At 39.1% G+C, this 26,809-nt stretch overlaps 1 protein-coding gene across 4 annotated transcripts in view; it reads right to left on the bottom strand.

Annotated features, from left to right (window-relative positions):
* Positions 1-26,809, bottom strand: part of ESR1 (estrogen receptor 1) — a 393,643-nt gene that overhangs the window by 162,694 nt on the left and 204,140 nt on the right. For 3 of the 4 annotated variants that reach the window (XM_079939174.1, XM_079939176.1, XM_079939175.1), the window contains exon 4: positions 19,159-19,275. The exons of the other annotated variant lie outside the window; for it this stretch is intronic. In XM_079939174.1, the coding sequence (XP_079795300.1) occupies positions 19,159-19,275 (117 nt within the window). The remainder of the gene's footprint in view (positions 1-19,158; positions 19,276-26,809) is intronic. 4 annotated transcript variants of the gene reach the window in all.

The raw sequence follows: 26,809 nt of genomic DNA, 5'->3' as shown, positions 1-26,809 counted from the left end.
TTTAATAAAAAAGCAGACACAAGTACAAAGGATAATCTGAGAAGCTCAAAGAAATTGTGAGCCCTGAATTGCAGAGAATGGAGCAAAGTAAAACGTTCCTTACAGCAGACAGAAAAAAGAGAGAAAATTGGCTTGCTGAAAATGATGAGGGAATTGGAGACAGGGATAAGGAAATGACAGTTATTTTTCCCATGATTTTAAAGTGAAGGAATAGAACACAGAGCTCCTGAAACTAAAGATTTTATTTTTCAGAGAGAAGGCACATAAAGCCCACATGCAGCAGAGGAAAGAAAAATTTAAGTTTTGATGAAATATCCTGAATGGAAACAAGAAGGATACTGGTGGACAGGGGGTTTCTAAAGATGCTACTTTGAAAATTACAAGATTATCACAATAATTCCTTTTTAAAAGGAATCATTTTTGAACTAAGGGCCTGATTGTTAAAAGAATTCTCTGGTAATTTAGTGATGCTTATAATTTTTTAGCTCAGTATGTAAAAAGAAGATCTAATATACATTATTCTTCTTCATAATATTACGATTTTACAAAATCTGAAACATCATACTGGGACTCAGCCTTCTTTGGGAGAACAAAATTAAAACTGAAGATATATGAACTAAAATGGGAAAAAAAGATCACTTTGGTTACCAGGTCCTATCAGAATAAGTTTCTCATAGGTATTCTAAGAGAATAAACTTCCTCGAGTTACTATCTGTATATTATCAGCTATTCATTACAATTATCAAATACAATAACCAGCTTATCTGCCAGAGATATGAGTTAACTTGCCATTTTAATAATTCTTCTTTGTACCAGGAAATGTCATTATTTGAAATAGGGTGAAACTTAACAGAATGAACTTGTTAAAAATAAAGCAAATGCATCTACGAGATCTTAATTATAATTACATAGTCGTTTGTGATCATTTCCAATAGTTCTTGGCAAAGACAAATGAGCATAATGAGTTCCATTAATGGACTGATGTGTTCTGTTTACGTGCAAGGAAGGGATTTAATAAAAGTGTCCGAAATAGCAGGAGGGCATACAAAGTGACAAACGAGGTACGGGTGAAAATCTACACAATGGTGTAAGTGGAAGCATCGTGTCAAGAAAGGGATTTCAAGTAATTTGAGAAAGTGATTCTCACCAAAAGTCAGTAAAGACTCAGCTGGTAAAATGGCTACTCTTAGCTTTTTGCTTTTTAATAAATGAAAATGATATTAAGGTTGACATTCTCCCACTCCTAATGTTCCTGTTGTCATAAGAACCTGTAGGACTGGCCTAGTAGGATGTTTATACTGATGTATTATTACAGCATGAGATCTGTCCCTCCCTGGATTTCACAAATGTCACGGTGCAAGGCAATGACTGGCACCATATTTTCGTTTGGTAGGATTAGAAACCTTGGGACGATTTTCACCAGCTGTTCACCTCTTCCGTAAAGCAATATAGATTTCAGAGAGGATAACCTCTATGACTAAATTATTTTTAAATGACACACACAACAAAAAATAAGTTAGGGATTAAGTGAGATGCTGCTAGAAACACTCTAACAAGGGAGATAAGTCAAAGATAGGCTAAGCAAATCATATAAAATCAAACCAGTCCTTCACTTAAGTTAACTAAAACTTATTTCAACTGAATCTAAAAATGAAGGGACTCATAAACTAAGTTCCAAATGTAATGTAAGACACAGTATCTACCAATCACACCAACTGCTTTGGGGTTTCTGTCGTATTGTACCCTCTCTCCTTCACTTCTCCAATGTGATGTTTCCCAGTTGTTAACACAGCTCAATAGACTTCTCTGTGGTGATGGAAATGCTCTACAGCTGGGTTGGACAATACGGTAGCCACTAGCCACTCTGGGTACTAGTGGCTACTGGGTACTTGAATGTGGCTGGTGCAACTTAGGAGTTGTATTTATAATATTATTTCATTTTAACTCATTTGAGTTTAAATGGCCACGAGGGGCTAGTGGGTACCTATTGGGCTATACAGTAGACAAATGTGCAAAAACTAAGTAATATCTGAGGATGCTGAACAGTGCTTGAGGAGAACAAATAGCATGTCTTAGAATCACCCGGGGAGTTTTGAAAACAATTCTGGGAACCTCCCTCAGAGAGTCTAACCTAATTGGTTTGGGAAGAGGCAATGGAAACAGGATTGCTATCTCTAAATCAGAGCAATAAATAAGCTTAAATAAGGAGATGCTCCCAGAACTAGAATTTCTGGCACTGTATTCATTTTACATCACTTATGGAGGCAGCTGTGAGGGAAGGAGTCAGAGCAGGTTACAGAGGGAGATGACACATCTTGAAGCCTCTGATAGATTTTCAGAGATTGTTAGAGGGAGCTATAAAGATACAGAAAAATGAAACATCGGAAAGATACAGACATGGGAAGAAACAGGAAAATTCACTGAGCGTAAAAGAGCTATGAAACTTATAACAAGTGAACTGGCTAATAGAGTTATTGAAAAAACTGTAAAGAAAATCTTTCAGTAACTATACTACCCTCGTTACTACTTTATCAAAATATCTGAGCTAAGGATATTTAATCACATTGGTTAGCCCCAGGGATAGCTTTGTCTATAGGTTATACTATTGACCAGAGAGCTCTCTCTCTCTCTCTCTCTCTCTCTCTCTCTCTCTCTCTATATATATATATATATATATTTTTTTTTTTTTTTTTCGGTACGCAGGTCTCTCACTATTGTGGCCTCTCCTGTTGCGGACCACAGGCTCCAGGACGTGCAGGCTCAGCGGCCATGGCTCACGGGCCCAGCCGCTCCGCGGCACGTGGGGTCTTCCCGGACCGGGGCACAAACCCGTGTCCCCTGCATCGGCAGGCGGACTCTCAACCACTGCGCCACCCGGGAAGCCCCTCTATATTTTTTTGATTACACATCTCTATTAGGAAAAAATACTTGAGCAAGCACCCCCAATAGATGTATATATTTTGCTGTACTACTGTACTAACATATTATATGACTATAACACAAGCTGAAACACAAGTTTCTTAATGAGACAAAAAAAAAAGAAAAAGAAATTATTTTCTTCCAAACCAAACATTTCCCTCTTTGCAGAAATTCCCTTGAACAGTCTGTACGAGATATGTAGTATTTCCCTCAGGAGCTATGTCAGAGATGAAAAGGATGCTACTGCCAATAGAACATTCTCTCCACCTAGTTTGTGCAGTCTTGATAATTGGTCACAGCACCCCCTCTTTTGTCCTCTGTCTCCTCATTCACAGCGTCTTACAGCTGAATTTGTTTGTGGCCTACAGTTCAATTTCTCCCAGGCCCCAAGCCAGCCAGTGCAGACAAAGACAGTATGTCAGCCTTCCTATTTGTCCCTCTGGTGAAACTTGTGATTACGTCAGGCTCCCAGACACAGCACAGCCTATCTTCCACATCCACACGCAAGACCTGAGCAGATAACTGTGCAGGTCACCAAACGTGCCCCATTCCTCACCTGCATCACTCCCCGACGGATCAGTTGGCCAAGTTCTAGAGGTCACGCTTCTGCCCAGGGTTTTCAGAGGTGAGTCTCAGCTCTGGACTCAGTGCAGCTGGGGAACCGTTTATGGCACTTGCCCGTGCATCTTCCAGCGACGGACCCCGGCCCCAGAGCCCTTTCGGATGTGGAGGACCCTGTCCCTTCCAGGCAGATGCCTAGCGCTGGCTTACGCCGTGACTCCGCCTGAGAACCCTCCTGGTGGCTGAGCCCAGCCAGTCTTCTGTGCCACACCCACTGAAAACGGTGCTTGGACTAACACCCACTTCCTGAAGCCCATTTAGTTTTTCTCATCCTCCACCACTGTGTCCTGGCCTGAGACACTCTAGGGCCCCTCTCCCAGCCTCAGTTGGCTCTCTTCCTTGATCCCACAACTGGCTTCGAGTTGGAGACACTCTAAGTTACAACATGATTCACTAAAAATTCCACACTCCTTTGCCTCACTGTGAATGGCTAGCAGATGTCCCAGGGAGTCTGTGCCAAGGCAGTGGGGCTCTTCCTCGGAGTGTCACTGCTCTGTAATGGGATAGGGCCCACGACCTTGGTGTCATTAGCACCCCGCTCTCACCAGCTGAGTTAACCCGTCTCTAAGTTTCAGTGAAAGTTTAAGGTCACAGAGGTTGGCTTGCTCTTTTCCATCTTATTCATTGAAGATGGGGTGAATTACCTTGATTGCAGGAGTTGCCCAAATAAAAACATTTCAACTTCGCAATATTTCGGAACAAGGTGTGCCGCTAGTGGATGTGAAGCAGGCAGTGAGAATGAGCTACCACGTACCAGTTACAAAATCTCTCGGAAAGAAAACCTGATGGCAGTGGGGTGCCTGGCTGAGAAAAAAGATAACTTTAAACATAAAATTATCAAACTCTTTGCCAGTAATTGCCTTAAGAAAACACATTGAAATAAAAGGATGGGGCATACGTTATTGTTTCAGAACAACTTTTTTCTCAATTGTTTGGAAAGCTTTTATTGTTCCCGAAATCTCTTTGTTCCCTGTTTACCTTCAAGAGGGACTGACTCCAAAACAGTCATTCGTTATTGACATTTCAATATCATGATTCTGATGTTGAATAAACTCACTCCATGATACTTCTGAGTTTGCCTAAAATATAGTTATGTTTAGGGGAATAAAATAATTACAGTTGTGAAATTTAGCAGCTAACTACAATAAGAATAATGTACACAGCTGTTACAGTAAGATAGCTGGCAACCTCATTCCTAGAAGAGAGAAAGAAACATATAAAAAGAATTGCCATGAAGAAAGTTTCCTAAAAATTAAAGAAATGAAGGAGAAATATTATTCCATTAAACCTATATAAAAATATCAAAGTTTTTAAAAAATTTTATTCATAAATAATTCACGTGCATTGTTGAAAACAGAAATGACAGAGAAGAAAAAAATAGAAAATAAAAATCATGCATAATTCCCTTACCCAGGGCTAACTGCTACTAGCTTCTTGTTGGGTACCCTTCCAGAATCATGTATTCATTCACTTATTCACTCTCCTCTTTATTGCTCAGTATAAGCCTAAATAAGTAAAATACTTAAAAATTATTTATAATCTGCTCTCTTCATGATATAGTCCACATCAAGAAATATATCTTTATATATCATAATTTGTAATGTTTACAGTGTTCTTTTACGTGATATTACGATTTCTGAACCAACACCACTGGATTGATTCTGACAATATATATCAAAAGTCATGGGAAAAGTGCATAACTTTTGACTCAGCCATTCAAGTTCTAGGTGTGAATCCTAAGTAAATAATTATTGTGGTATACAAAGATTTAGCAAGAAAGCTGTTCACAGTCCTGTTTAAAATTGTGAAAGCAAGAAACAATGTAAATACCAATAATTAGGAAAATAATTCAATAAATTACAGTATTCCATTTTGGAATATTAATGCAACTGCACTAATAATCTTATATTGAAGGATACTCAGCAACATGGGAAAATTTTAAATGAATAAGCAATGCAGTCCTGAATTTGTAAATTTTTAAAAAATATATGACATGTCTGAAACAATAAGATAATGCAATTTTTTAAAAAGATATGCCTTTAAAATGTCAGTAACACGAAATAGCTAGGAGTAATTTTTTTAATATGCAAGACCTTTTGGAGAGAATTTTACATTTTTATTAAAAGTCATTTTAAAAGATTTAAAATAAGTGGAGAATTTATATAATGTTAATGGGTGAGAAGACTAAGTATCATAAAGATGTCAAACCTCCCTAAACTAATTTATAAATTCAATGTAATTTCATTAAAAGTTGATTTTAAAACTTCTTTTGGAAGCAAACGTAGCCATAAATAGCCAAAACAATTTTGAAAAAGAACAAATCTTTTTCAAGAAGGATTAAAAAGTCAAAGTAATTACAAAGTTATGGAAATTAAAACTGTGGTTTGATTGACAAATAGAGGAAAGAAATACCAAAGAGAGCTCAGAATCAGATTCTCTCTTAGAGAGGAACTTCATATAAAAAGGAAGTAGCTTTACAGATCGATGAGGAAATAACGTATTGTTTAATTAATAGCTCTGGGACAATTTGGTTATCCAAATGGAAAAAAAATAAAATTGTATTCCTACTTTTTTGCTTTTTGGAACTTTCTGGAATTTTTTTCCAAATATTTTTGATCCACAGTTGCCTGAATCCGTGGATGTGGAACCCACAATACAAAGGGCTGACTGTATTTTATTCTTTTAATATTCTCAGTATTTTTGAAATTCATCTTGCTAGGGTTTGTTCTGCTGTTTGTTTGTTTTGTTATTTGTCCTTGTATCAGATGATTCTCTAATTTTTTTTATAAATCAAAGAGTCACCTAGTACTGATTTCTTTATCCTCCCAGTGGTTAAATTTCAAAATATATTCCTTGAATATCTGATAGATGCGGATGGGCAATTTTCTGACCCATTACCACTATTAAAAGTCAGAAACCTACATCACTTTGGGAGCAAACAACACATCCATGTGAAGTGAATCAATTCCACATGTATAAAATTTAATTTTGGGAAGTTCCCAAGTGAATAAATGGTGAACTGCAGCCCTGGAGCAAACATAGGTAAGTTACTCCAACATCAATTATTATTAAAGAAAATCCTTAGAACTTACTTTTTTAATCTTTCATTTAATGAACTGAAACCACATTGAGAGAGAGAGAGAGAGAGAGAGAGAGAGAGAGAGAGGGAGAGGGAGAGGGAGAGAGAGAGAGAGAGAGAGAGGGAGGGAATAAAAATGTGCGAAAATATGTTTTTTAAAAAAATAGAGCTAATAATATCTGCCTGCAAGAAAGAATACCTGGAAAATTCATTATGAAACCATCGTACTACAACTAATATTTTATAGGAAATTCCCATGTATAGCAAAATGCATATTTTGAATCCTCAAGAAACAAAATAATGAACATAAACGTATAAGCTAAAGGAAAAATAAAACAGGAATTATCCACAATAAAGACACTATACCTAGAACTTCTCAAAACAAATATCTATAAAAAGTTTCAACAACCAACAAAATAGTTCATCTCACCTGTGATACTAAATATTACCCAAATAATTCAATAATGAGGAAATCTTATTTTAACTTAATAAATTTGGAAACAGCTTTTTTTTTAACTTCCTAAAGCTTGCTTTTCTTTGACTTAAGGTACAGTTTTATTTATTTGTTATGATAGTTGTAGTATTTGGTGTCATTACTTTTTATGCCTAAAATTGCATAATACATTTCCCCCAGGTCTATGCACTAGGCAAAAAGAGAGAGGGAGAAAGATGGGGGAGAGAGAGATCATTACAGTTAGTGGTGTTACTTCAGTCATGCTTAGTGATCTGAACAACAGACTAATGCCAAGAGAATGGCTTATCTAAACATTAAGATAAACCACCTCTTCTCCTTTTCCTATTAGCATTAAACTCACCATCAATAACGAATATTTACAAGATATCACTGTGCTATCAATAAAACAAGAATATGACACTCTCTGCTTCCAGAAATTAAAAAGCTAACTGCATAGATATGAGATGAATATATTTTTAAAATACAATACTAAGTCGTTAGCTTGGGTGAACTCAATCTGGTTCCTAGAAGGTGAATCCTATATCCCATTCAATTAAGTGTTCAAATAAACAAAGATATGTATTAAGGCAGCTGGCTGGGTGCTGGTGGAACCGCACAATCAAAGGACCAGAAGCTAAGGGGCGTGGGCACTCTACCACTCGAGAGGCCAGCCTAGGGATGAGACTCAGTGACAATACTGAGGCCAGAGCTGAGTGGTCTGGGTATCTATGGGTGACAGTAAAGTCTAGACACAGTTCTAGCAATGAGAAATGAGCAGTCAGATAAATAACCCAGTAGTCAAAAATCAAAGCTTTATGCAGATGGAATCATGCCAAAGATTGGAAATGAAAATGAGGAGGCGGAAGGCTGACAACGAAGTATATGTTAAAATCAAGGGTGGTGAGGTCAAGCAGTAGTCAAGCGTCAAGACGGCGCAAACTGCTGTCTTGCGGTTGGAATTCACTGTACACCAAAGTGTCCAGCTTGTCCTCAGGCTGGCGGGGTTCAGGATGCTCAGTACCTGGGTTAGCACCAGGATACTGACAAGCAGCTCACCTGACCTGATTAACACAGGGAAGGAATAGAAGAGCTATTCCAAGGAACAAGGTGATGACTTACAGGGAGTCCTAAACGAGTGAAAGAGAGGGGCTTTAGCAATCAGGGAAACCTACTACGAATAAATAAAGTATTAATAACTAACTTCAGATTGAAGGGAGGCAGAAAGGGATAAGGTACATTCTGTGGTCAATGAGCAGACCTGCTTGTTGTAGCCAAAGGTTTCTTAGGACAGTAGGAAAGAGTCTGAAAAAAATAGATGTGATTCAGAAGATAGAGAACTCTGAACGTCAGGCTTGGCAGGAGTCTAAATTATAGGTTCCTCGAGGCTAGGCACTACCTTTTATATATCACTGATTATCCAAGCTGAACTAAATACATAATAATTAATTGCTAACTAATCCTTGATTAATTGTGACAGTGTCGAATTGAATTTTATATGGAGACTAGAATTAAGTACATCAGGCAAAAATTGAATGTACTCTTTATTACTGCTGTAACCAACTTTTATGGAGGGCTCACTACAGGCCAAATACAATACTAAAAGCTATAGATTAATTCTTACACAACCTTGTTAGGTAGATGTTATTACTGTCCTCATTTGGCAAATAAAGAAACTGGGGTTAGAGAAGTTAAGTATCACGCTCATGGTCATACGTGTCTAGACAGAGCTAAATTTTGAATCCATGGGGTCTGATTACCAAAGCCAAAGACATAACCACCATGCTACACCATATATAAAATATGAAACCTAACATTTGTGTGCCAATTTTTAATTATCAAAAGATAATTCATGCCTTTAATTCTCAGAAGAGCCTGATGAAGTAGTTAACGTTTTCATGCAAGTATGTTTTCTATGAGACTGGGACCCACAAAGAGAAAGAAATAAATCTAGTATGGGCAGGACTTAACTTGGCAATAGGACATATCCCCGTGAATATCAGCCGGAAGTTGAAACCCCAAAGTACAAAGGGCCAGCCAGCAAACTTGAGCTTGCCTGACCCCTGGGAGCACTGAAAGATATCACTAGGGTCACAACTGGTGGGTAAACTGAGGCAGCAGGAATTTTTAGGCCAACTCCAGTCCTAGGTCTCTTGAGGGAATGACAGGGCTTGGTCACCTTTTATGTGAAAAATCTCTTTCCATCATTAGGTTGTCTAGACGTTACGCTCAGTGACCATGTTTTACCCTGTGTCTCCAAACACCTTCACATAGTAAATGCTCAGTAAAGGTTATCTGTAAATGACTTAGGCTAAGAAGTTTGGACTTGACCTGGCATTTGTTAGGTAAAATTTTCTAAATAACAGTGCCAAAAGTGTAATACAAAATAAATATAATAGTAACTAGTCTTAAGCAAGCTTTTAAAGATACCAACCCCTAGGTATAACTTTGTATGTTTCTCACTACTTTTTACTTCCTCAGTCAAGCTTAAACTAAACAATGTGTCACCTCCAGATGTAACCAGAACATGTCTTTATAATGACTCCTCACTTTACCTTCAGTCTCTCTTAGGGCTGGTATATATTTCCGTGATTTCCAAGAGGTCTCACCTCAAGTGTGTTGGTTTACGCCTACTGGATAAGTTTTCAAGGAAAACTCACCAGACTCCCTTGTGTGGTATTTAAACCAGGAACTTCTCAAAATTCACTATCTTTTCAGCCTCTTCCTTTCTCTGTTCCACAAGGCAGACACTAGAAAGTTTCACCAGCTCCTGGGACTCAAGTCTTAGGCATGACTATTACATCTTTAATAACAGACAAGAACTTACTGATCTTCTCAAAGTCCTATCTCAACAAACTTTCTTTCTTTGATGTGGCTAAAAAAAGTGTAGTGATGTTATAGCCATCTGCTCATATCACTATGGACATCAAACTCATTTTGGTGACACTCTTCACTCCAGAGAGATTGACTTTCCAAGCTAATCAATGAAGAGAATAGCTTTGTCCATCCCAACAGGTTTTTCCAGTTGCTGGTTGCTCTGCAAATTCAGCTTGAAATGTGAATATGATAGCGAGTGGGGTGGTTCCTCACACTGGGAACTTGTGTACATACCTTTAGCTTTAAATTCTGACCCTCCCATCATAAAACACAAAATTTAAGATTTGAAAGATGCTCTAGAGACCACTCAGTCCTAAGCCCGTATTTTTCAAAAGTGACAACTGAGTTCAGAAGAATTACGTGATCTGCCCAAGGGTCTTGAAAGAGCCAGGTTCAGACTGGACCCTTAGCCAGGTCTCCTTTTACTTGACAAAGTTACCTTTTTTTTATAGCAGAATAATCTAAATATTTAAACAATAAAAACAGATGGGCTTTCAACAAATATTGCAACTGTTACCTGAAAATAGTGAACACCCTTGGCCTGAAGGAGAAAATGTCCTTTTTAAATGATATTAAGCAATAGGAAGTAATGAAATATTAAGTAACTCTTTTTAAAATAACCATCGCACACTCCATATAAATGTAATGTGGTACTTCTGCTGTGCAACTGAGCCGAATGCGTTGATGAATGTTTTTGTTGAAGAAGAGTAGGATTTTGTGCCCATAGTAATTGTTCCTAAGTCATAATTTGGTCTGTGTGATATTAGTATCTTACTTATACATGAGTCTACATTTCATTATGATCTAAATTACTCCTGGTCAGTAAGGCAGTGCAGTATAATGAAAAGAGCCCTGAACCAGGTGTCAGGAGTCTTGGCTTCTGGTCTGAGTGGTTAACTAGCTGTGTGACTTGGACGAGAGCAATGAGCTGAAAAACAAAGAGGTGGACTAGGGGATCTTTTAAGTTCGTTCAGCTCTAAACACCGTTTATTATCCTAATCACAATCATTGAAACAAAATGAAAACACATGAAAATTTATGAGGTCTTAGGCTTATAGAATTTAAAAACAGCAATTTATTCATACAATTACTGCCCCCAGAGTTCTGCATTTTGTAAATACTATTGACAGAAAGGGTCCTTACATCATCTCAAAAACGATTTGCTTTTGCAAAATCAAATTATAGGAACGAGAAAGACTGATTTCTGGAATTTTTGTAAAAACCCGTCAGCATTTCTTTTAACATTCAAGGTGAGATATGGTCATTCGTGAACAGGTAAATGAAGATCCCTCTTCCTGTCCTTTAAAAACCAAAATGATCTCTAAATAAGCAAGCAAAATTACTTCAGCATAAAACAGTGAGATCAGTATTCTAACTATAACTTATATAAAAGCAAAAGTATGATTGTCAGTGTTTCTTGGTTCATTTTATATATGCAGTGAACTTCTACTGAAATATTAAAATAGCCTGCCATTTAATTGTTTTCTAACATCCATTCATAACCAATTGTAACATACATGAAACCTACATCTAAATGAATTGGTGAAATACAGCACATCTCAAACAAGCCCATATTTTTCCAGAAGTACTGGTTCACGCCTACTCCTGGTTTTTTTCCTGCCCTATTGTGTCCACTCATCATGTATATAAGGCAGGTGCAAAGATAAAATTCACATCCATATTCAGCACCCCTCACACAGCTGTCAGGAAAGCTAGATGGGGGATTCCTGCACTGAGTATGGAAGAAGGGTAAATGAACCTATAAGTCCCTTCCAAGTGTTAAGAGTCCATGACTCTCTAATTATTTTTCAGTTTCAAATCTGAAAAGTTCATATTTCTGGTTGTGATAGATTACAAAAAATGGTTCCAGTTTTTTAACCTTTGCCAGATAACTCTGAAGGCCCCTCTCACGAAACCGAAGGACTCAGCCATTTGACGGGCACTGGCCCTCGGACATCAGCTGATAATGCAAGCAAAAAGCTTGAAATGGGCTTGTGATCTGGGGCTTGTTCTCTTTTGTGCCTCTGCCATTACTGGGAGAACACGCCTGGACTAGCCTGCTGGAGGATGAGAGACCTGTGAAGCAAAACTCAGTCATCCTAGTTGCTCCAGCCAAAACAGCCAGCTGACCTCCCGACCTATGAGTGAGCCCTGCCAATATCAGCGGCTTCCTAGTCTCTCCCTGACATGTAATAGATGCTTCTTGTCGTATTGCCATTGAGATGTTGAGGTGAGGTTCTGCTATGTGGTGAAAGCTAACTCCTATACAGGTTTTAATTTCCAAGCAGATATTCTCCCTTCATTAGAAAAACAGTACTCTTGACGCTCAATCTATTCATAGCTCAACACTTACAGTGTCCTTTCAGTTGTGCTCATTCATTCTATTAATTCGTGCATGCTGCAACTAGTTCTCGATTGTCTATCAGATGCAGGCACTGATCTACGCACTTGAAATACATCAGTGAACAAAACATACAAGCATGTTTTGTTGGTTTGTAAGCACTCATCTGGAGCTTATGCTCTAGTAAGGGAGACAGACATCAAGCAATAAATCATCTAGTAATTAATTCTATGGTGTATTAGAAGGTGAAAATGCGGGATGTGTGGGCTGCGCTATTAAATGCAACAATCAGGATAAGCCTCGTTGATAAATTGATAATGGAGCGAAGAATCTGAGGGAGGTGACGGAGTTAGGTGCCCAGATATCTGGGGGAACGGCATTCCAGGGAGAGGGAAAAGCTAGAGTAATTGGTCCAAGACATAAGTGCGCCTGACACGTTAAGAACGCCCACGTGGTTTAGGGTAAGCGGGAGAGAGCGGAATAAGAAAAGAGGTGAAAGAAGTAAGAATGGGGAGGAGATATGGTCTTCTGGCCACTGTAATGACATCAGCTGGGTGAACGGGGAAGCCGTGCGATGTTTTGAGAAGTGATATGATTTGATTTCCATTTTTAATGTATCTTTAGGGAGAATAGATGGTAGGGAAGCAAGGAAAAAAGCAGGTAGGGCTTTAGCAATAAGCTGGGAGAAAGATGATGGTGTTCCACGCCAGAGAGTCAACAATACAGCTGGTGAGAAGTGGTCAGATTCCAAAAGTATTTGAAGATAGAGCCACCAGAATTTCCTGAACATGAGGTATGGGAGAAAGAGAAGTGTCAAGGTTAACTCCATTTGTTTTAGCCTGAGCAATTCAAAAGATGAAGTTATTAGCTAGGATGGGAAGGATTGCAGATAAAGCATGTTTGAGGGTGAAGCAGAAATTCAGGTTTGAACAAATTGAGTTTGAGATGTTTCTTAGACACTCAAGTGAGGAAGACACCTGAGAAGTTGTATACAGAAGTCATGGACTTGGGAGAAATTTTGGGCTAAAAGTATAAACTGGGCAGTCGTCAGCATATAAATGGTATTTAAAGTCATGGGATTAGATGATACCAAAAAGGAGCGAGAAAAGACAGAAAACAAAAGAGACAGAGAAAATAACGTGAATTCCCAACCCTGCCTTCTGAAAAAGCTTGGATTCACATGCAGCTACAAGTCTCACAACTGTTGTGGCCTCTCCCGTTGCGGAGCACAGGCTCCGGACGCGCAGGCTCAGCGGCCATGGCTCACGGGCCCAGCCTAACCGCGGCATGTGGGATCTTCCCGGACCAGGGCACAAACCCGCGTCCCCTGTATCGGCAGGCGGACTCTCAACCACTGCGCCACCAGGGAAGCTCCACATTTACATTCTTAATTCATTGATTTGGTTCTCCTGTCATTAACATTAATAAACAGTTACTTCTGGCAAAAAAAAAAAAAAGAGCCAATGTAGGATCAAAGGAAACCTAATTTTCTGGTCTGGAAGCTCATCCCATCAATGAAACAAATTATAGTAACACATGACTATAAATATTAAACTTAGGCAAAAGGAAATATTTTATTTTCCAGCTCTTCATTGGGCATCTCAGTTATTCTGAACCCACAGCATACATTTCCCCAACTATATTATTATTTTTATTATTTTCTCACTTTAAAATTGTAACATTAATTTGTTAAATTTATTTATTGTTTTGGAATATTTCTCAAAATTAAATTGCAATGTTGTCACCAAAATAAAGACTAGTGACAATTATTACTTTATCTCAAATTTCTTCTTAATGTATTACAAGGAAGCACAACCAGGATGGGCAGTGCATGAGTCCTGCACATCAACTAATTTCTGGTGACAATTTCCTTGTCTGAAAAATGAAAACCTTGCCACCAACACACTTCCGAGTTTATCGGGAGGAATTTTAACAAGTTTATATAAATCCCTGGCATCATAAAATGATAATCAACAAATTTCATTCATCATGAAGCTATATCTAGCATATGACACCAAAAAGAAAAAAAGAAAAAGCAGATGTGTCTGAGCCAGGGTTTTACTCCCCACAAAGGAATTTGATATTTATACTTAGTACTAGTGATAAATTTGCCATTCTTTTCCTTCCAAGAAAAATCTGTGCTGAGTATTTAGGTAAGATAGGAATTATTTTTAGGATAGGAGATCTACAGGCATACCTCAACTTATTGTACTTTTAATTTTTATTTTATTTTTTTTGTGGTACACGGGCCTCTCACTGTTGTGGCCTCTCCCGCTGCGGAGCACAAGCTCCGGACACACAGGCTCAGCGGCCATGGCTCACGGGCCCAGCCTCTCCGCGGCATGTGGGATCTTCCCGGACCGGGGCACGAACCCGTGTGCCCTGCATCGGCAGCCGGACTCTCAACCACTGCGCCACCAGGGAAGCCCATCTTATTGTACTTTGAAGATATTGCGTTCTTCACAAACTGAAAATTTGTGGCAACACTGCATAAAGCAAGTTTATTGATGCCATTTTTCCAACAGCATTTGCTCATTTTCTGTCTTTGTGTTCCTTTTTGGTAATTCTCACAATATTTCAAACTTTTTCATTCATATTATATTTGTTACAGTGATCTGTGATCAGTGGTCTCTGATGTTACTTTTATGACTTGCTGAGGGCTCGGATGATGGCTAGCATTTTTTAGCAATGAAGTATTTCTTAACTAGGTACGTACATTTTTTTAGACATAATGCTATTACACACTTAGTAGACTACAGTATAGCGTAAACATTAACTTTTATATGCACTGGGAAGCCAAAAGAATTTGTGTGACTCACTTTATATTTGCTTCATGGCAATGGTCTGGAACCAAACCTGCGATATCTCTGAGGTCTGCCTGTAATCACTAACACTTGTGTTGTACTTTATAAAGTACTTCACATGTTATGAATTGTGACCTTTACAAGAAACTTGTTAAATATAAATTATTTATTTTTATTTTACATCTGAGGATAATGAAACTCATAAAAATGACTGTAACAGGATTGCTCAGCAAATCTGAGGGGAAGCCAGTATTTGGTCCAAGAATTCCATCTCTGAGGTTTTCCCCTTTCCATCAAACCAAGCTAGAATGCCAAGTTCTTGGATAATAATATACACCTTGGAAGTCACATGGTCTGAATAACACTCTGGGTTGGACTAAACCCAGCAGTGGCTGGCCAAAGCTCTGAACTTCCACTGGCCGCTGGTCTTCCATTCTCATCTTCATCTTCCATCCAGGTCTTAACTTCTCTTCCAGATTTTTATTTGCCACTTCAGGTGCAAATGTCCCCTTTGTACAATGAGGATTCTGATGGAAGGGACTAGGTGATTATCCATGTTTGTACTCTTCATAATAGCTCACCCTTAAGCAGCCCTGAACAAATAACTATTTAAATGAATTAAGTCATTATTTCATGGGAAAAAAATATCTTGAACACTCACTTTGTGACTTGCTTAGTGCTAGATCAGTAGGCAGGACAGTCTCCACCATCGTGGAGTTCATGGACAGATGTTGAACAACTAACAATAATAGTGAGGAGGGCTCAGGGAAGAGTTGTTTCCTATGAAAGGGAGAACACAGGAAGCTAACCTAGTGTGGGGCAAAAGGAAGACCTCCCTGAAGAAGAGATATTTAATCTGCCACTTAAGGTTGAAGGGGAGGGAGACAGATGAAAAGGAAAATGCAAGCTAGACAGAGACCAGCAGCACTAAGATGGGAAAGTGCATCCCCTAAAGCATGTCTTAAATCCTGCATCTTACTGAACCATCGTGGCTCAGGACCAAATCTAATAATGAGGTTGGGATTTTCAGGGTACAGCAGGCATCATAAGAGATTAAATTTCTTCATGTAGATAAATCATGCACTGTTTTGGATCTTTAGGGTACTTTAATAAATGCATTCTACCTTGCTATAAAAGTAAGAGGGGGCTTCCCTGGTGGCGCAGTGGTTGAGAGTCTGCCTGCTGATGCAGGGGACACGGGTTCGTGCCCCGGTCCAGGAAGATCCCACATGCCGCGGAGCGGCTGGGCCCGTGAGCCATGGCCGCTGAGCCTGCGCGTCCGGAGCCTGTGCTCCGCAACGGGAGAGGCCACAACAGTGAGAGGCCCGCGTACCATAAAAAAAAAAAAAAAGTAGGAGGTAAGTTTGTGGTTCTCTCTCTTTTATCTGAAATGAAACATTTTATTTCATATGGAGAGATTCAGTATTCGAATTGGTCTCTAGCCTGGTTCAGACACTGGATTCTTATGAAACCAGTAGGAAAATGTTGTAAAGATTTATCTAGTCACAGCTGTTCTTTACAAGTAATTTCAAATTTTATAGTTGGCTATAACTGTACTTCCAGCTGTAAATTAGGTCTTTATTGGGTGGGATCTGGGGAGTTGTTATACAAGGTGTCATGAAGTTATGTGTGGTATCCCATACTGTGGAAGAAAAATAAATTATATTGCATTATGGCAAACACTATACATATAATTAAAATGAGATGTTCTCACAGCCTATAGTTTTACAGTTTTAAAGCGTGTCGTAAAACTTATACACACGTATAAACTGCCAGAAAGACACATGTTTTCATTTTACGTAACGGATACTAACAACTGCTAAGGAATCTCTATGGGAAATTGTTATGGACTGAATTGTGTCTCCTCGACATATCACATTGAAGCCCTAATCCCAGTACCTCAGAATAGTACTAAATTTGGATATAGGGTCTTTAAAGATGTAATAAAGATTAAATGAGGGCCTAAGGGTGGGGTCCTAATCCAATATGACTGGGGTCCTTAAAAGAAGAGAAAAAAACACGACAGATGCACACACACAGAGAAAAGGCCACGTGAGGGCAGAGCGAGAAGAGGACCACCTTCCAGCCAAGCAGAAAGGTCTAGGGTGAAACCAACCCTGCCGACACCTTGATCTTGGACTTCCAGCCTCCAGAGCTGTGAGAAATCAATTTCTGCTGTTTAAGTCACCCAGTCTGTAGACTTTGCTATGGCAGGCTGAGCAGAATAACACAGCAGCAAACTAGTATAGATATATATTTTGCACTCATAAATATACAAGTACATGCATGCACACATAGATTGACTATGTGCAGTAATTATCTAAAGTCCTATTTGAAAGCAGTGGGAAGATTTTTATTATGTCTTTGCATGTTAAATTTTTTGTTAGATAAAAATGTGTATGCATAATTTATATTTATGCATCCAGATTGTATCTGGATGTTAATTAAGAAAAACAGAATTGTTTCTATGAAGTGGGGTCAATGTATGGGTACCCTCAAAGAAAAAAAATGTTTTGGACCAATTTACAAGTTGATCATTTCAGCTTTTAGAGAGAATTTAAGAGTCTGGGCTTAATCTACCTACAATTGCCAAAGAAGAATATTAAACTTGGACTCTACTCTTTCGAAGTAAACTTTTTGCATGTAGCTGTTTTATTCCTGTCACTTATCACGTTACCTTAAGAAGCTTTTTGTGAGTTTAATTAAGCCTGACTAATTCTCCAACAGTACAAAGAAAAATGAATTCCTTAAATATTTAATCCATTTATGACTCAAAGTGTCATTTTCTGAATGTGGCTGTTAAATTCTTGGAATTAATTACCCTTTGAATCAAAGCTGCTTTTTCAGACACTCAAGACATGTAGTCACAGCTCACACAATGTGTAAATGCAACATTTCATCTGTTCATCAAGATAATTTATTCCAAATGCTGTATTCAAAATCTCAACCAGGTAGATTTATTTATGGCCATTAACAAAGGAATCTTTGCCTATAAGCACCCTAATAATCAGGCATGATTGTTGGTTTTTCCTCTGCCTCCCCCTTTGTCCAAGTGTTAATGAGTTAAAGGTTAGCTTCCCTCTATTTACACAATCGCTACTCTTTTTCATGGCCACTCTGTTCTCCTTAACTAATCTCAAGCCTCCTCTCCAGAAAGATTTTTTCCCATTCTGATCAGCAGGCAGCACCATCATAGGTCTGTCTCTCTCCTTTCTATCATCCTAAAACACTGGATGCACCCATTCCTTTATTTCAATTACACATTTCCTCTTGTTCTCTCCCAGTATCTTGAAGGCTCTTCAAGACTAGAAGTGTTCTTCAAAACTAGATTCCAAAGAATACAAGGAGATCAGGCAACCACATTTATGGAGCACCTAATATTCCCAGAACCAGACGCTGGATTCCTGTATAAGAAAACTGGAAGGCTGGATACATGAGGAGACAGAAAACCACACATACACACACCCACAGCACAAATACACGGACACAGATCCCGACCACCTCGTGACGCTAGCGCTCAGAAATCACTGCATTGTTCCCAGCTCCATACTGGACGCTGAGATTATGAGAGCTGCTAGTTAACTCAACTTCTAAAGGAGAAAGCTGCCTTTTGATTGAAATTCAAATTCCCTAAGGGATGTGAAGGGATTGAAAGATGACAAACTAGCTCTTTAGCTTTCACATGTACAAGTCTCAGTGTAAGGAAAGTTTCTTCCCAGATACCGTTTTCTAGCATTAGGAAATATAAACAGTAACTGAAAAATATTTCTAGAATAATTCGCTGAGCAGTCTTCTTTTCCTTCCACCACCACCTCCCACACACTTTTGATTTTAAATATAAGTATTTACATTGAAAATATGAAACACAAAATGGTGTGTTCAGATTCCTTCTTTTTTAATAAAATGTGTTATAAAAAATAGTTTTGTTGTGAAGAAAAGTGAGAATAGGAAAAAAATTAATTAGAAGAGAAACCACTCCACTCCCGGGGTGACTAGAATGGAAATGGCCAGCAGTGGGTGGGGGACAAGGACCTCATGGTGGGCGCCCTGGGTCCAAGGTACCTACCCCCTTTCATCATGCCCACTTCGTAGCACTTGCGTAGCCGGCAGGCCTGACAGCTCTTCCTCCTGTTTTTATCAATCGTGCACTGGTTGGTAGCTGGACACATGTAGTCATTATGTCCTATCGAAAGCAAGAGGACAGAATTAGTATTATTTCAGGAAATTTAGTCGGTCGGAATCTACAGGGAAGCTGTCTGTGGGATGTTTTCACATCTCTTCCTTGGCCTTTCTATGTTGCTGCCTCAACCCATCATCCTTTTTTGTGTCCTTCTTGCAATGTTAAAAAAAAAAAAACTCTCCTACAATTAATTTCTGCCTCCCCAAGTTGCTTTGCGAGTTCGTTGGGCAAATCCCCTTCAGTTCACACAGCCTATATTTGGGGGCATGATGTTTTATATATATATTCTCAAGGTTAAGCTTTCTCAGTAGATAAGGCCTCTTTTTTTTTTTTTTGGACCCAGGCCACCCACCAAAATTGTTGTCCAAATAGAGCTGTTAGAACTTTCAGACAGAGGGTTTCAAAGTGGCCTTTCTTAAAATATAATTTAAAGAATCTTTAAGTAGGTCTTCAAACGCAGCACAGAACACCCAAATTCCAGTTGGGGGGTGGTGGGCTGTGGTGGTGACCAAGGTCGATCCTTAAGGTAGTAAGTCAGTTCACCACTCACTAGCTGGAAGACACTGAGCAAGTTGGTTAACATCCTTAGGCCACACTTTCCTGCCGGCACCGCTGCATAACATTATTCTGAGAACTAAATGTGAGACTACATGTCACGGGCTTAGCACAGTGCCGTGGGTAGGGCAAACACTGAATGAATATTAGTTGTTGTTGCTGTTATTTTATTCTAAATCCTCTTTCTTTTCTCTCTTGTTTACTGAATCTCTCTCACTCCAATGCTTCCTTCTAATTGGCTTTTTTTTCAAGGTTTATTAAGATATAATTAGCATATAATATTGTGAAATTTGGGGGGGACCTATGAGCTTCATGAACTTGGATGTCCAAATCTCTCCCCTGTTTTGGGAACGTTCTCATCCATTATTTATTTACATAAGCTTTCTATCCTTTTCTCCCTCTCTTTCCCTTCTGGTTCTCCAATAATTCCCAAGACTGTTTCTCTAATGATGTGCTGTAATTCACGTAGGTTTACTTCACCTTACTGGCTTGTATCATGTCATGCAAGTCTGACCCACAAAAAAGGTCTCCCTTGATCCACAGCACTCTCGAACTTCTATCTTATATCCCGTCCCTCCTTCTCAGCTCAACACCTAACAGATGTCTGCACTGGAGGTCTTTTTCCTCCTTTTCTCCTGCCTGGCTCAACCCACGTCAATCTGCTTTCCACCTTTGTTGCTCCACAAAAACAGCTTCCCAGAAACCGCCAATGACTTCTGTTGCTGAATTCAATAGACACTTTCAGCCCACATCACACTTGACCCATCAGAAGCATCTGACAGTTCCTTCCTTCCTCTTGAAACATGCTTTTCCCTCGGCTTCTGTAACACAAAATGCTCCCGGCGCTCCTTCTACCCCTCAAGCTGGAGCTTCCCAGGGTTTGCAGATTTGCCTCCCTACATGCCACAATAATCCAGAGCTGCACAGGGCTCAATGCCAGGCCCTTTCCTCTTCTGTGACTCTGAATTCTCCCACCAGAACATCTATCTCACGCCTACGGCTTTCATCACCACTAAATACAGATGACGCACAGACTTAAACTCCCAGCCCAACCCTCTTCTCTGAGCTCTGGGGACAGGTATCCAATTGCCCACATGCAGTTTCTGCTCTAAGATTTAGAAGTCACCTCCATTTCTTTATCCCTGAAAAGAAGTCTGGTTGATAATGTACAGAATATTAAACTTCACAAATTAAAAAGTATTATTGGCATGTTTTTATAAAGCAGCCCATTTATATGAGTCTAAATACTTGCACCTCTCGGGAAAACATCCCGAATTTAGACTAAAAAGATGATATGTACTATTTTAAAATATGCTTTCCATTCACAAAAAACAGTGAGTGTATATGCGACCTTCTAATTCAGATTCTCTGTTTAAGTCTCCATTTTCTCATTTAATAAGGGCAAGACTCAACATGTAGTGAAATGTTTTAACTACAGACCTCTTTGTTCTTTATTCAACTTAAGGGTCAGCCCAATTAGAATAGGGTGGAGTGGGGACTTGATAAGAAATGTTGGTCTCATAAAACTCGATTCTCTATCTTTAGATATACATTATAAAAGTCACTGTATAAACAGGCTCAGATTAAATTAACATCTGCATTCTTCTATTGCATAAGAGGAATCAACAAACAGTTAAAACCTTGTAACTTCAGGAAGAGACCACACACTGCCTCGAATACCCAGGCATAGTTATTACTTTTAGAATCTTCCCTATTAACAGGGGCAAATTGAGGAAATAATAGAATCAGAAATAAAATTTACCTGGGCAGATATAAACTCTAGGCAAAAGGTGTATTCTTCTGACACCTCAAAGAAACTCTTAGTGTTTGGTCTTCTATGATGTTTATGTAGTACATGTTGACTTATTTTAAATCTTAAAATACAAGTTTATATCAGAAGAAAACAGTTAATAATAATTTGAACCAAAAATTACTTTGATTCACTTTCTTTCCCAAAAGCCAGAAGTTCTGCAAGCCAGAAGATGGGAGAACTGAATTGGGTCCGAAGTCAATGGTTAAATCTTATGTTTGGATTGGTCAGCCATCGTAGATACGTATCGTTATAAAATCAAGTGAAATTCCTGAACTAACATGTTTAACACATAAAATATGCGGTATTTGTACAATCGAATTCATTCCTTAACAAGAATGAAAACAGACGCACAAAAGAACCAAGTTCCTAATGCAAACCTTTTGTGACAAAGCTGGGCTTTCTCCTGCCTAATGTACGTGAACATTTAGAATTGACAGATTGGCAACAAGAAAAAGTTAACAAGTACTTGTTTCATATAAACAATTAAAACAAATTCTTCTTAACCAAACACCATTAACAACTATTTATTTCTAAGTCTTCAACTTGCATCAGAAGAAAGGAAAACACTAAAGTTTTTTGTTGCCTAATGAGTATAATTTTGTAAAGATGTGTTCTTAAAGCAACTGATTTAAGTTTCTTTAAGAAGAAATTTCTTTTTAAATTTTATTATTTGGTCTTGTAAAAATAATGGAAGAGAAAATCTTATTGAATTAGAGTTCATTTAAAAAAAAACTCGCACCAACAATCTTAATGAAACATACAGTGTCTTTACTGAAGAGACTGAGGAACTCTGTGTACCTGTGACCAGATCAGCCCCAAAGTTCCTCTTGCACAAAATGAAGTGCAAGAGGCCAAATCCAAGATGTGAGCTGCAAGTGAAGGTTTGGAGAAATAATCACTATTTTTTTTTTTTTTTGCCCACCAAAAATTAAAGCCTTTGAGCTAATGTAGGGTTTGAATAATAGGAAGCGGGGGTGGGAGAAGGGATGAGGCAAGCGAACCGTAAGCAGGAAACGTGAAGGGTCGGGAGAGGAATTACTAGGAATTGCCTGTAAGCAGGAATTACCAGACTCACCCCCGGCTCCAGGGGCCTCACACAGAGCTCTTCCCCAGGCCTCTCTGGGATTCTTTTCCTTGACTTTTCATTTCCCCCTTTCTTCTTATTTTCCCTCTTTCAGCTATTTTTGCATTATTACCATCACACAGAAAGTCTATATTTGTTAGTTACCAAAAATAAAATAAATAAATAAATAAGGGCTTCCCTGGTGGCGCAGTGGTTGAGAGTCCGCCTGCCGATGCAGGGGACACGGGTTCGTGCCCCGGTCCGGGAAGATCCCACATGCCGCGGAGCGGCTGCACCCGTGAGCCATGGCCGCTGAGCCTGCGCGTCTGGAGCCTGTGCTCCGCAACGGGAGAGGCCACAACAGTGAGAAGCCCGCGTACCGCAAAAAAAAAAGAAAAAAAAAAAAAAAAGCAATGGTCCATATTCAGAGATTCAAAAGAAATATAACAACAGACCAAATTAAAACAAGCAGGGGAGGATGTGGAGAAAAGGGAACCCTCGTGCACTGTTGGTGGGAACGTAAACTGGCGCGGCCGCTGTGGAAAACACTATGGAGGGTCCGCAAGAAATTAAAAATAGAACCACCATACAATCCTGACGTGCCACTTGTGGATATGTATGCAAAGGAAATGAAATTGTTATCTTGAAGAGATCTGTACCTCCATGTTCATAGCAGCGCTGTTCACACTAACCAACGATGGAAACAACAACCTACGTGTCTGTTGACAGATAAACAGATAAAGAAAATGCAGAATATATATAATGGAATATTGTTCATCCTTAAAAAATAAAGAAATCCTGTCATTTTCAACAAGGTGGACGAGCCTGGAGGGCATCAGTTAAATGAAATAAGGCAGACAGAGAAAGATAAATACTGCATTGTATCACTTATATGTGGAATCTGAAAAAAAAAGTCAAACTCATAGAACCAGAATAGAAAAGTGATTGCCAGAGGCTGGGGTGAGGGAAATGGGGAGAAGCTGGTAAAAGGGAACAAACGTTTAGCTGTAAGATGAATAAGGTCTGAGGAGCTAACGTATAACATGGTGACAATAGTTGGTAGTGCTGTATTGTTTAATTGAAATTTGCTCAGAGAGTAAAACTTAAATGTTCTCACCCAAAGGAAAAAAAAAAAAAACAAAAAAACAGAGAAAAAAGTAAATATATGAGGTGATGGATGTGTTAACTAATTCAAAGGGGAGAAATCCTGTCACAATGTATACATATATCATCACAATGTACACTTTAAATATCTTACGATTTTATTTGTCACTTATACCTCAGTAAAGCTGAAAACAATAACATAAAACAAGCAGTAACCTGAGAGGAATTTAATAGTGTGTATCTTTACTTTTGTCACCCTTTTCCCTCAGTGCTTTCTGGCGGTCACCTCAGACCAAATCTCTTTACCAAGCTCCCCACACCTGCCCCCAGTTCATTTAGACTCGACTATCTCACAGACTCTTTGAGATGTATGTGTCCCAAACATAACTGACCATCTTCTCTCCTCACCTACCTGTTCCTATTCACCAACACACCATGACGCCTGAAACCTGCGTGTTGTTCTAGCCTCTATCCTCTCCCTCACTCACACCCCACACACACATAGTATAAACATCTACCAAATCAATTATTTTAAAGTTCTTTTTCAAAGCCACATCAGCTTTGTCCTGGGCCTGCCGTCACTACCATAGTCCCAAGAATTTCCCACCCAGGTTATCACGACAGCCACGGCCTGCAGCCTTCCCCTGCCAATCATGCCCCACCACGTTGCCAGAGGGATTTTTTTTTTTATGTCTCTGCTGTAAAATGTTCATTTTTTTCATCTTTATTGGAGTATAATTGCTTTACAATGGTGTGTTAGTTTCTGCTTTATAACAAAGTGAACCAGTTATACATATACATACGTCCTTATATCTCTTCCCTCTTGTGTCTCCCTCCCTCCCACCCTATCCCACCCCTGCCAGAGGGATTTTTATAAAATCACACACCATCATGTCACTAACCCACTTTAATAGTCTGACGTTCCTCAGAGCTCTCAGGATAAAATCTAAATGCCTCAAGACAGCTCAGCAAGCTGTCCCTGACCAGCCCTTACCTCCTCTCCCAGCCTTCTCTCACCACCCTCTAAGTCACATCCAAGCTCTAGCTGTGTCTTTCTGTTCACTCTGTGCTCCTTACCTCCTCTCCCAGCCTTCTCTCACCACCCTCTAAGTCACATCCAAGCTCTAGCTGTGTCTTTCTGTTCACTCTGTGCTCCTTACCTCCTCTCCCAGCCTTCTCTCACCACCCTCTAAGTCACATCCAAGCCCTAGCTGTGTCTTTCTGTTCACTCTGTGCTCCTTATCACCCCAGGGGCTTTGCACAGGCCCTTCTTTCTTGTGGGAACGCACTTCTCCTACTCTCGGACCAACTGACTCCTACTCATATTTCGGGTGTTATCAGTTGAGATAGCAATTCCTCTGGGAAATCCTTTCTGCCGCTCCAGTGATGCCTGTCTTTTGTCCTGTCATAACACCTACTACATTGCCCTTTAATCGCTGTTTCAACCCCCAGGTCACTTTGGGTTTGACAAGGAATGGACTATCTCTGTCTCATTTGTCACCAGGTGTCCTGTGCCCAGCACATTATCATGGCACACAGTGGAGCTCAACAAATATTTGTTATCGGAACAAAATGGAATCCCTAAGCTCTGTGTTGCCCCTCCCTCGCCCCCTGAACCCCCTCTGTGGAGCACAGGTCTCCTGAGGGGGCAGACTGGAGTTGTATAAAGGAAGATGGTGACCCCCAACAAAGCAATGGTCACTACATCCCAGGACCCCAAAACTCAGGTTCACAAAATCAAGACTTGGTCCTACGGGACAAAAGCAGCAGAGGGAGAGGCAAGTCTGCTCTTCAACACTGGATGGGGCCAGACATTAGCATAAAGGAGCAGGTCTTCACAGATGTGACAGGTCAGGAAGTGAGAAGTAAGAGCTTGGATTACCCATGAATTATCTCCACCACTATTTCTATTCTGATGCCTTGCTGGCGTTCTAAGATGAGTGTATTTTATGACTGCCCCCAAATAAAAATCAACACGTTCTCATTATTTCAAAGCTTGTTCTTTATAGAAATGTTTTCGTGAATTGTATTTTTTTTCCCTCTAACATTTTGGTTATGTATGCATGATAATACGGTTCCTTTTACTAATAGTGATTTCTTTTAGGAGTGTTTTAACTTTTTTGGAACTTCTACTTTATGACTTTTCTGAAGTTCAGTTCTACAAGGTGATTTAACAATTTCTTCCTCTCATCTCCCCCCTCTCACTGCCATCACCAAGAAACAGATTTAGCTGTGAAAATAATGGGTCCCTTTTATTACTTCCCATAAAAAATTTAAAGTCTTATAAATGAATTATTAACAGCATCAAAGTATTAGTAGGGAAGGAGGCACATCTTAATTGAAGGGTTTCCTACATATAAACTACATGGACCCTTCCGTAACTGAAGCTAAAATACAATGTGTACTGCCCGTCTTAATAAAGATATTTAAAATATTTGCTTCAATAATATTACACAAATCTGAACATCACCTTGCTTCAATAACAGTTCTGTGATAGGTACGTAGTGTAGTTTTTTATTTTCTTCCTTTTTTACTACTTTCTGACTTGTGGATTCAGAAGTTGTACTTGAACTGTGCTTTCCAACTATTTCTGTCACTGACACATTTCAAAGTTTGAAGGAAGCACACACACAGATTTAAGTCATAACCAGAAAAACTTCAAATTATATGACATCAACTCTTATTTTATGATTTTTTATGAATGAGCTCAGTAAAAATATACACAGTTCTCTGGGGGAAAAATGAATTAAAATCAAGAAGACTGATGAGGTCAGGCAAAAAGCCAAGCATAGTAAGGAATAAGCACTTAGCATTTTTTATGAAAATATGAGTAGTTAGCTAACTGTTCATATTTTAAGGCATGGAAATGAAAATGAATTCTCAAATTAAAGATAAATTAACTCTCCAGTGTTTAAGCAACCACAAATCCAAAAAAAAAAAAAAAAAGAGGGTCAATTTTAGCTCATCTTATCTGAAAGTCTCATTGTATGGTTTCAACAAAA

Source organism: Stenella coeruleoalba (genome assembly GCF_951394435.1).
Source record: "Stenella coeruleoalba genome assembly, chromosome: 12".
NCBI lineage: Eukaryota > Metazoa > Chordata > Mammalia > Artiodactyla > Delphinidae > Stenella > Stenella coeruleoalba.
The sequence above is the reverse complement of the archived record's forward strand: the minus strand, read 5'-3'. Positions and strand labels throughout refer to the sequence as shown.